Below are 12,038 nucleotides of genomic sequence, written 5' to 3' on the forward strand. Positions count from 1 at the left end.
CTAGGCGCGCACGTTTTTAACGACGGGGTACGCCGGTTCTCCGGTGGTTGTCTTGGTTTGGCGTTATCGTAGGCAACGATATCGTTGAACTTTGTGTGAGTTGAGAGCAATGGAAGTCGGGGCAGTCGTAATAAATTAAAGAAGACGCAGGGATGGACACGTCAAGAAAGGCCAGCAGCTATTCAAGCTAGCTGGTTACTACGTAGCTAGCTAGTAATAAGCTAATCCTTCGATGATGGTTAACCTCCAAGTTACGTTATTGTGGCTCATCAAACAGTCTGTTCTAACGTTACTTTGACTAAGAGTAACAAACTATTTTATTGACGGTTTCAGAAAGTCATTTAAGATCTTCTTCAGCAGACTAACTATCGTTAGTTTGGTAGCGACGTTAATCCAATAACATTGGCAACGTACAAAACGAGCATACCCACAGTCAGAAAACGACTATGAGCTAGGCTAACCAAGCTAGCACAATCGGCGATCCAAAGTATGCCTTCTATTTTAAAACCACAGTCGTGTGTTTCTATATTCCCCCCCTCCGTGTTTATTTCCCGACGCATATTTTGAGTCGGGCATCTCCGAAAAGCTCCACAGCCGACGTTAGCTTTCTTGCTAGCGCTTGCTCAATGCGCCGTCGCGCTCGTCGGTGGGTAAGCTAACATTAGTAGTAACGCTGTAACGGAGAGCTGCCTTTTCTTTGTGTTGTGCCAAGACTGGTGCGCTTCTGTACTCGTCTTCAAAATACCCCACGATTCAGCCGAGTACGACCTCGGTTGTGTGAAAACGGGTCCCCCCCCCCCCCCCTCCCCCCAAACTCGTAACTAAACGATGCGTACTTTTAATGCGTAAACACAAACGCGTCAGGGTGAGATTCGGTATCGGTGGTTGCAATGCAGCAAAGGTCAATGGACGTTAACGTGTTAGTACCGTCATAGTATCCCCGCACATTGAGTCGGTGGGAAATGAACGTGGTACTAAGCTAACGTTGGGTTCAGATTGGAGGTGACGTTAAAAACCAGCGCAGCGACGTTAGTTGTTAGATAGAATAATGTACCCGGCGTTAGTAACCGACTGCCACCCGTGTAACGTGAACGAATGTAACATCCCCGGATATTGTTTGACTGAATTTACACCTTTTCGTGTCTGTGTGTCGGATTAAGAACTTAATCCAGTGTGTGTAGATAAGTGTTGCCCTCGGTTGTGTCACGGTTCTTCCACGATGTGGCTAAAAGGCACACACTTTAGGGTAAACATGCAGCACAAATGCATGTGTATGACCTGGTGATACTGGCTCAACGTGGGACACAAACCACGCACATAAATGAAATGTGGCCTCTGGTTATTTTACTTTCCAGTGGGGCCGATGCCTGCAGCAGGGCTATGCAGGCCTCATGCAAGCCTTGACACAGTGGGCTCCTATGGTGGCCGGCAGGCTATTTCTCTATTTGTGTCACTTCCCCACCATATCAAAGGATACTGCTTGATAGTTGTAAAGCGAATGAGTTGCTGCCTTTGACTCAAGGGCCCTTTAACCCCCCGTGACCCAGTCAACCACCTCGGTGTCACAGTCCAGTCCCTCCTCCGGCCAAGGCTGCATCTCATTTCCATTTATAGGTTTTTATTTCATACAGGCAGGTTGTCTAATTGATTTCCTTTTTTCAATGAGCAAAATACCAGTTAAAACCCACAGCTTATGTTTTTTTGTTTGTTTCACTTCTCCATAACATAGAGCATCAAAGCGTTTTAGGTGGTTGTATTCTGAGAAACTACTTTCAGGAAAATGGCTTTTGTTTTTTGTTCTGTTTTTTTTTTCATATTGCCAAAATAATTGCAGTTCCTGAAACGGTTAAGCTTCAAGTTTGTGCTGCACAGCATGTCCTTTTCTAATTTTCCTTTCCTAACCACTGGATCACACAATTGATGGCTGGCTGGCCTGCAGGGACTCTCGAGGGTCACAGCCCTCCAGATCTGGTGATAACTGTGATTAACTGACGATGCTTGGAAAGCGCGGGATGGTGTATTTCACAAGTTGGTTTGGTGATTTTGAATATTGTGATTATTCCATCTTATCTTCCACTGTTGTTTAAACGCATGAAGATAACTATCACAAGGAAATGGCATACTCGTTTTTTTTTTGGGGGGGGGGGTTTAGTGTTGTTTTTGTTTGGGATGTTGCTTTTCAAAGCACTCTGTGAGCTCAAACAGCTGTGATCCGCGCCTCAACCTTGGCTCATACCCACTGCTCTTTGTGAATTGGCCTCCATTCTCTTTGCCTTGCTTTTTTTGCTGGCCTTCTCCTCCCCTCTCCAATTGGTGCCTGTGATAAATCTAATTTATGGCCCGTGGTCTGATTAGAGTGAGAGTGAAAAATGTGGAGTGGAGGAGGGGACTCGTGGGCTAGGTAATGCGTTTGATTCAGTTCCTGCTTTCCCGGAATCTGGCCTTCATTAGATAATAGTTCATGTATTAAGCATAACGGGGGTGTTTGGTAGGAACAGAGTGAAAGAACAAGGCACAGTTGTTGGGAATATGTGGCCATACTGTTCACTTTTGCACTGGGACAAGAAACAAGCGGGTCCTTCACAATGGGCTATCTGAGTATCCCGTGTCCCAACTAGTATCCAGACCTGGAGGCTACGTGCATCTGCCCCAAGCCACGTAAGAGCTCTGGATAAGATGACAGAAATGCAGGGGAGCATGCAGCACTCTGGTATTCCTCCCCGCCTCGCGGTTTTCTGTGCGAAAGGTGTGTCAACAAAGCAAACAATGTTTTCAAAATGGGAGTCATCAAACAGGGAAATATTAGTGTTCATGTTGACTCAGTTGTTTCACTTATAACCTGCTCCATGTGATTAAGAGGGAAGTAAAAAAAACAAACATTATTTCACGGCTGACACACAGCTGGACTGTAAAATGTTTGAGGGCTTGTGTAGTGGTCATATATGCCACATTTATTTATGTTGTCTCAACATATGAGTGTCCCGCCTGCACGGGAGTCTTAAGGAAGACTTGAAGACCCAAAACATTCTATAAAACTAATGTGTAACGTTGAGGTGGATCTGTTGGCCTTGATGTAATATAACATTAATAGGTCATTTTTTTCCAGCATATTTTCACCTGGAAAAAAAAGGACCATTTGTTTTTGTTATCTCGGGTGAAGTTTATTTCCACATCCGGCCAAAATGTTTCCACAGTAACTCGCTACTGACTAAATCAACCTGCTTCAGCTCCCTGACCATTCACTTTTTTTTGCCTAACTAACTGCAATTTTCCTTCACATTTCCATGCGTCTCTTATTGTTTTGAGCCGCCATGATCCGACGGGAACGAAAGCGAACTGAAATCTGTGGATATTTCAGAACTGGTAGATGGTGAACACACGGAGCCTTTTTGAAATGATGCCGGACCACAACTGTTTCCAAATCAGTTTACTGTAACAACCGAAGCAGTCGCAGGGAAACCCAGAGCCCGGCCTTATTCTCACCGGGTGTGCAGAGTCAGCAGACATGGTGCACCGCACACCACGCCATTGACACGGCAGACTATTATTGTGGGAAATACATTTAAAAAAAAAGTGTTTTGGAATATCTGGTGGTTTTGTAGCCCACGTGTCCTTTAGACCTTAAAGACGTGCGTTTGATTCTCTGAATCGAGTGTCCTGGTACAAGATACCCGAAGGCCTCGGGTTGACCGAAGTTTATCAGCTAATCCAATGAACGTTGACCATTGTTGTTTACTACAAAACGCACAATATGTTGATCCCCAGGACGTTTATTTTAAACGTGTCCGTTATCGGTAATCCTGAACCATGTAACCTGCTTGGTCCTGACCTTTTCCCCCGGTTCATTTCCCCGTCTTAATTTACCTTTGCCCTTAAAGATTGCGTCTCTCATGACTTGCTCCTGTGGAGCTTTTGTGTTTTCTTTCTGTTTCTTTCAAGTGAGGCAACAGTTAATTTGTTCTTTTGACTCAAACCAATCCTTCACACTCGTGGAGGTGGGACTTGTGAGAAGATTAAATGGATTACAGCTAGAAGAGAATGACTGCTGGCACGCAGTACCACACGTTTTTTTGTATTGACCAGTAAGTACAATATATTGTATACAAATAGATCAGTTCATTTTGTTTTTTAAGTTGAAGATGTGACTTCACAAAATGTACATTTCCTTAACATGTCTTTGGCATTTCGGCAAATACATGCTAATTACTTATTACTTACAGATGGAAATAGTCTATTCAGTCTATTGGGGCATGGTTTTTATTTCACGCTGCATACCAGAGGACATTTGGGCTGTAGATATGACATAACCCTGACTAATATCTGTCATCACGTTGGAACAGTGGCTTATGGACAAAATGTTTCTGGTAAAACCAGAAATAAGCTTTGGACAATGTCATGCATGTTGATAATAATTACGATAGCTGTGGTTTATCCCTGAAGCAGCTCAGATGATGCTCTTTTAATCATATTGGGGGGGTCGGGAAACGGCAGAAGTGCAGATTCTGAAAACCTGTCCAAACTATTCTGCAGCCTTTTTTTCTTTTTCACTACGTCTTCTTTGCACAGTTCTTCTACAGATTATTTAAAGCACCTAATCACGTAGCCAGTCTGACTTATTCTCGGCACGGTTGACTGACTGGCGGTGGTCTCTGTGTTTGAGAGTGCGACGGCAGCCTCACTCGATACCAGACGCATGAACTGGGTCGAACCGATGTTAGCTTAGCAAAGTGGCGCGGACTCAGAGAGGAGGGAGGTCAATCCGTGGGGAGCAAAGTACTGTCTGGATTACACCGGCAGTAGAGCCAACGTTATATGACCGTTTTTTGGGGTGATTTTAAGAAGGTACTACAACACTACCAGTGCTTTGCAACCTGGTATTTGGACAAATAGACCAAAACATTCTGTTTGTAACATCACAACAAGCACGCTTTCAAAAAAATCCGGTCTTGTATCCTTTACTCTCTTGTGCAGGAGTCCAGATTTGGCCTCCCTCCCTCCCTCCCTCCCTCCCTGCGGTTGTTTGCTTGTGAAATGTGCATCTGATAGCTTTCTCTGGTGTTTTGACTGACTCCGACCAGCCCGGGCTGAGAGGGCCGGGTAGGGGGAAGGGAATTCAGAGAGATTCACAGTCTGGGAACCAGCGGCAGCAGCGTCCAACCAGGGTCAGGCAGGGTAAGGGGAAGAAGAGCACGATGAAGAGCACGTTACAGCGCAGGTACTGTGGTGGAAATAGGAAAACAAAAGGCCAACCGATGCAAAAGAAATGGGGATAGTGACAGAAATAGGTGAGGGAATATGGCGTTATATTTGTGCCACAATCCTAAGCGCGTAATTGTAAGTTTTGAGCACAGAGAACTATGTTGTAGCAAAGAAAAACATCCCGTGCGCGCAGTTTACTCAGGTGCCCTCGCCACAAACTGGTTTTCTGCGCCCAGGCAGCCTTTGCTGCGCTCGCTCCACCTCTTCACGCTGCGCTCGCTCGACGGTTCACTCACGCGCTCGCTCGACTTGTATGGCGTTATATTTGTGCCACAAAACCAACCAATCAGAGAATTAAAGAAGGTCCATTGTGATTGGCTGTTGGTCTCCAATCACAACGCTAGTAGAACTACCTACAGCATCGCGGAAGCTCAGCGAGTTGTTGAAGTTTGCAGTATTTGTGCTAAATGCTAATGGCCTGGATTAAAACACTTGCTGTTCTCATCATTTGCCTCGGTCATGTCTGATGGTGGCTAGCCGGACTTCTAATATCACTTTTTTTAGTCTTCTTTAGGAAGCGTTGTAGCCAATCACAATGGACCTTCTTTAATTCTCTGATTGGTTGGTTTTGTGGCACAAATGTAACGCTGCTGCAAGTCGAGCGAGCGCGTGAGTGAAACGTCGAGCGAGCGCAGCTTGAAGAGGTGGAGCGAGCGCAGCAACGGCTGCCTGCGCGGGATGTTTTTCTTTGCTATAACATAGTTCTCTGTGCTCAAAACTTACAATTACGCGCTCAGGATTGTGGCACAAATATAACGCCATAAGGGAACAGTTCCATATTCGGTACCTTCAGGTACAATCACGAGCACAAACCAGTCACCTGTTTAACCGTCGCTGTGTCCCTCCTGCACCCGGTGGGTAACCGTTTGGGTACAATGAGCCATTTACTGTTCACATAACTAGATGAACAAGAGGGTTGTGAGCAGCACTCGGCCAGCATGTGTCATCATCCTCCTCTTCTGAGGAAATTAGATGTCAGAGGCAAAAACGGGGCAAGGAGTCAGCTAAGTGGACCGTTCTTCCTTTGATCTATTTCTGGTGGGTGCTGCTGATGGTGGTGGAAGTAGAGGGGTTTGCTCCGAAAATGAGTGTCATCAACTCTGTGCAAAACCGGTGTTTGGAATCTTTTTCTTCCCGACTTCTCCCCACTGTGCAGCGGCCTTCAAAACGGCCCTCGCCTCTCTTTTCTCTTTGCTCACCACAACAAAGACGTCCTCCGAGCCACGAGAGCCGGATTAAGCTCCCCATTTAAGGATGAATCACTTTAATGTCTAATTCAGCTGGTGTTTGTGGGCGCAATGACATTCATCACCGGGGCAAAGTGGCGCTGAATCGCCGCCTGTGGTTTGGCTGATGACAATCTAATTAAGATAAATCGTTATCTCTTTGGTAAGTAACTAAATCGTTGAACCCAGTCAGACGCAATCGCTCAGATGACGGGCTGTTTGTCCGACGTGTTCCTGCACGCCGTCCCAGTCCAGGGAGCCTCTTTGATAAATATTTGAACGGGCGAAATGCAACAACAATTTGTTTCCATTTCCCGGCTTTTGATAAGAGGATAGATTAAGTTACACCGTCATTCGATCGGTATGTGCTACCTGGACACTGGCTGTCCGCACCCTCTTTATGGCAATGTCCATATTACTCAATGGAAACTTGTGTGGACGGGAACAGGAACAGATTGGTACCTAATGTCAACGTCCGACCGTTTGCACACAGTAGGATGTGGCGTGTGTGCGTGCGTGTGTGTGTGTGTTTTGCACGTGTACACACACAGGGGCAAGCAGAGGCCTTTTGTGTTAAAAAAGGTGCCATTTAACAATGTTGGCTGTTTTTTCAATCACCTGCATTTCCCAGGGAAGTAACTTGTTCCTTTTTCTAAATATTTCATCGCGGCAGCGAATGCATCCAACCAGTCCCGGCGATCATAACCAGCTAACGGCCCCCTCGCTGCCCTGGTCCGAGGCAGCCTGGGATTGATCCTTTCTAACCCGATTGCCGGCGATGCTGATGGGGCTCAGATTGGCGATGAGTGAGTGCTGTGAATCGGATTGAACGGGTGTCGCCAGGCGGATTGTTAATCGCAAAGACGGATGCTTTTGGATAGATTAGATGATTTCTTCTGAGACGGTGATGCTTTTACAATCAACACACTGTACGTTTTTTGTTTTGTTACCGCTGGAAAGGATCACAGCGACTCTTTCTGTCGCCTGCCTCGAAAGCATCGCGTCCTCCGAGTGGACCTGTAATGACCTTTTGCGAGATGCTTAGTGTGCTTTGTAAACGGAGGGTATTTAAACAAATGTTTAATTCATTACACGCTTTGCTGCATGGATGCTTGCACGCACACACATCCCTATGAATTCTTGTTGTACTCAACAATATCAACCGCCCTAATCCATCCTCCGAGCCCATTCACAAATGACTTAGCTGGTGAAAGTGTGATTAAGTATCAGCAGGCGGCATGTGCATCCGGGAGTGAGACGTTGCACGCGCCGGGCAGGCTGGTTGTTCTCGTGAGCGCCAATCGTGATTTAGCAGCTTAAGGAAGTGCCGCTTCCCTGGACGATCACCTCCCTCCGGACCCGCTACGGAGCACACGTTGGCCGCTGCTGTCCACGACACGCGTAGCAAATGCACGTCTTGTGTTTCTGGAGCAAAGTAGTCATGATTCCCTTTAACCTAACGGACAGAAACCATGACTCACGGCGCCAAAGGCAAACACTCGCACAGAAAAGCCTAAAATGGGGTCACATCGCTGGAAATGTTGTTCCTAACTGAACTAAATCTTGCACATAAAAGCCAGTCCTTGTATTCTGGCATGTTTAGTCTAAAAAAAGAAGTTTTTTTTACTAATACTGCACATGAAATTGCCTAATCTCCTCGCAGTGAGCTTTTGCACCGGACCACCCAGAGAGCGAGGCGCACACACATGGGAGGGGGTTGCACAAAATAATCCGTAGAAGAACTGTGCAAAGAAGAACTGAACTAAAAAGTCTCTTTATGTTAGAAAAACGGACACGTCCTCTTCATCATACAAGACACACATTTAGTTTAGCCGTCTTGATACAGACTATAAATCCCGACATTGAAAAAAGGGGAGACGTTTAAATAACCATGCAGCGCTATAAAAATGACTTATGTGCGTGCCACTTTTCTGATGAATGAACTCCTTGTGCTTGCTTCTTTATCTCCTGTTTTCTTGCTCCCATATCGCCAGCCCTCTTCTCCCTGCTGATAGCTTTCCTCGTCACCTCCCTCTTCCCCTGCGTGGTGGTTTGGAGCAGTGGGTGGTGCGCAGGGAAGGAGGGGGGTGGGGGGGGGGTTGCATGTTTTTTTCCGGTAATGAGAGGCCTTACAGGAAGGAGATATGTGGGACCACTCTTGCAGCGATCAGTATCGATTATCCTCAGAGGCACGCTGGAGGAGTGGGGGTTCAGTAACAGGGGACTGTCGAGAGCCAGACCGTTTTCCTGTTGCTAAGAGACGGCCACTGGCATGGCACTGGTGGGTGGCGTGGCAACGGGGGATGGAAGGACAGCGCCCGGATGAACCTGTGTGTTTTCAGCCGCCCGACTGATTGATCAAATGATTCGGTCGCCTAAGGAATGTATGCTGCGACCGCTCCTACCTCTGCATTACTGACCCATTGTGTATTCTGGCTTAAACATGCACTGGTATATTGATAAAATGAGCTTCAGTTCTCCGAATGAGCCAATTCCTTGAAGAATGAGTTCAGAGAAGTAAAGATGTGTTTAGTTCTAATAGTGGTTGGTAGTTCATAAACACTTATACGAGATACTTCACATTGATCCATTGGTTTCCCGTGACCTGCATGTTGAAAGAGGTTTTGGAATTTATCCAGACTTCTTACCCAGATCGGCTGGCGTTCTGCTCCAGAACCCTCGATGCATCCATGATTTCAGCCTCCTTGGGGTGTTGCACTGAGCAGCACCGGACGGGGCCTCGAAAGGTCTCTGAAAACACACACTCCTCGGGCGCCCCCCGAGCTGCCTTGCTTTCCGGTCCCTGCCCTTATCTGGACCTCGCAGGCTGGAGGCCGTCGATACATATTCAGAAGCTATATGATATCCGTCTGCCCTTTGAGTAAAGCGTGTTCCCTTCTACATTACTCATTACTCTTACTCATTTTAGTATCGTAGTGTTTCGTTGAGGGTGAAATGTTTATGAATATTGGCAATGCGAGTCGTTTAATACGTTAGGCCTGGTGTCTGTCTCTCTCCCTCACACACACACACACAAAGGCTCTCTTATTTAGACCTGCATGAACTCGATTAGGATTTATTACCTCAGCTTTGTCCCCAGTGAACACGCCTGGCCTGTGCTCTAGATTGGGGGCAAACTGGAGGGAAGAATGGAGGAAGAAGGGTGAAGAGTTTGATTAGTTTGGGAAAGTTCCACCGACGTTCCACAGACATGCACTGTGCAGCGCTGAGAGATTGGCTGGATTCTGCAGCCCAAATTGTGAAATTTGTGAGATATTTATAGTTTTTTCAGGCTGGGAGTATCCATGGAATTTTTTTTTTCACACACACACACACACACACACACACACACACACACACACACACACACACACACATCTGTCTCTCTGTGGTCTCAGAAATGTGAGAGATGCAGTTGTGAAACCTTGATGTGTAGTTGAGCTGAAAATGAAGTCAAGTTTGGAGTCTCATTGCAAGATTCTGTGTTTTTGGGGAGATTTTTTATACATATTTGCCTGCAATAAGGCATTTGGAGTCAGAAGTTTACTGCGTTCCCGAGAAACGGATCTATTGTCTAAGCACACGGAGTGAAGCCTCCTCTATGACGCCGTGGTGCCGGGTAGCAGAAGACCAAGCTGCCTGAACCGGTTGGTCTCAGCGGAAAGTGGGTCATCGTGGTCAGTTTCCCAATTATGGAGGAGCATGTTTAATTTATTCAGACAGATTGACTGTGTGTAAGATTGACTGTAAGTGTGAACAAAAGATGAACAATAAAACTCTAAAACGTCATAACGTTTGTGGTGGAGCTCCAAAGGACGAATTGGTAAAGATCAAGCTTTTTGTTTTATTGCGCTAAACATGCAGAGTGTCTCTTCCTGTCTCGGCCCGTTGGGAATTAGCAGTTGAAGGCTCAGCTTGGTGCCTTATCTCCTCCCAACATCTGTGGTGAATCCCAAGGCCGGATCGCCAGACTTCTCCTCTTCAGCATCGGCTGGGAAGCTGAAGGTTTTTCCCGGGAGGCAGAGAGAGAGAAAAGAGTGTGACATAATCCCAAAGAAATTAGGTTCTAACCTGCCGAGACATTTCCATGCTACTATGTGTGTGTGTGTGTGTGCGTATATGAGATAAAGACGGCTTGTTGACATCGTAGGAAGCCGTCTTCCTAAACCCAGACCGTCTGGTCGAGCTCGTCTAACCTGTCCTCTTCATGGACGTGAACAGCGTGAGCAGTAACACACACACACACACACACACACACACACACACACACACACACACACACACACACACACACACACGTGTAGCTGCCTGTGACAGAAGCGATCTGCTGCCCGACAACGCTTTGTGATTGTGTTACGCGTCCACGATGGCACCGCGGCCCCCGGCAGGCGTTACCGCCGTTAACCTCCTGCTGCAGAGCGCCGACGTAAACAAAGCTCGGACAACAACACACGCTGCTCCATGTTATACATGTTGTTGATTTAACAAAATTCATTTATTGTTACTTATATTTATATATTAAGAACCCTTCAGGCATCACATGTCAGAATCAACATCTTGGCTGTACTATTGAGGATTTCACAGCAGGCTTATTAATAGTTTGAATATTTAGAAGTGTAACACAACATTTTGAATCAATTTACAGAAAGTGTACTTTTATACAGCTTTTTGTGGGTGTTCTTTAATGATGGAAACATTTAGCCACATATATTTATTTATTGGTTTTCACTTCAAAGACAGTCACTGAAGTCTAGTTCATTAAAGTGACTTTTTCCACTGTGCTTTAATCAAAAGCTTTGGTGTGGTGTGGATCGCTGCGTGCGCCGGAACAAATGTACTGCGACTCTTCTAATGTCTCCTTGCCTCCTCTCTCTCTCTCTCTCTCTCTCTCTCTCTCTCTCTCTCTCTCTCTCTGATTCGGTCTCCCCCAGGTCATGGAAAGCATTCGCACTTGTTAGAACGACGTACTATCTGGGACACGGGGTACATACGCCTAAATCAGTTGGTGGTCATGTGTGACGCTGTGGTCTGATGCCCACCCTCCCCTCAGCGCTGGCCATGGACGTGGACGGGGACAGCTACCTGCATCCAGAAGGCCCTCAGATAGACAGCAGCTTGTTCTCTGTGGCCCCCACCAACATGGAGGTATGCATCCATCATCTACGACCAATGAACTTCTCACCTTCCTCTTGGAGCCTCGACTATGTATCCAAATGCATATTTTATCACTCCTTTTTTAATATTCGACCGCTGTCACAGAAGGAAATGAAGTGTAATTGACCTCTTACTGTGGGGCGTGTTTAGTATTTTCTGTAAAGTGCCACGGATCAATCCCCAAAAACAATGTGGTCTTACGTTGGCGTGTTGGATACTGAAGGCGTTAAAGGCCTCGCTCCCCCCTCCCTCATGATGGGTAAGGACACCGTAGCTGTGCGTAAATATTTACTGTTGGATACCTGAACGCTGGTCTGCAGAGCGCTCATCCAGACATGTATGGAGAAAGGAAGTGGTCCTAATTGTGGTATCAAATGCCAGGCGTAGCTGATTATGACT

The 12,038-nt window shown here is 46.4% G+C and overlaps 1 protein-coding gene across 6 annotated transcripts in view; it reads left to right on the forward strand.

Moving 5' to 3' along the window:
* Positions 1 to 12,038, forward strand: part of sbno2b (strawberry notch homolog 2b) — a 45,855-nt gene that overhangs the window by 427 nt on the left and 33,390 nt on the right. For 2 of the 6 annotated variants that reach the window (XM_040183591.2, XM_040183595.2), the window contains exon 2: positions 11,417 to 11,630. In XM_040183591.2, the coding sequence (XP_040039525.2) occupies positions 11,517 to 11,630 (114 nt within the window). In that variant the 5' untranslated portion in view covers positions 11,417 to 11,516. Of the gene's footprint in view, positions 1 to 429; positions 651 to 4,059; positions 4,083 to 11,416; positions 11,631 to 12,038 lie in introns of those variants that run through there. The other 4 variants (XM_078108651.1, XM_078108650.1, XM_040183593.2 and 1 more) reach the window with 4 other exon arrangements.

This window comes from Gasterosteus aculeatus, chromosome 8 (assembly GCF_964276395.1).
Source record: "Gasterosteus aculeatus chromosome 8, fGasAcu3.hap1.1, whole genome shotgun sequence".
Lineage (NCBI taxonomy): Eukaryota > Metazoa > Chordata > Actinopteri > Perciformes > Gasterosteidae > Gasterosteus > Gasterosteus aculeatus.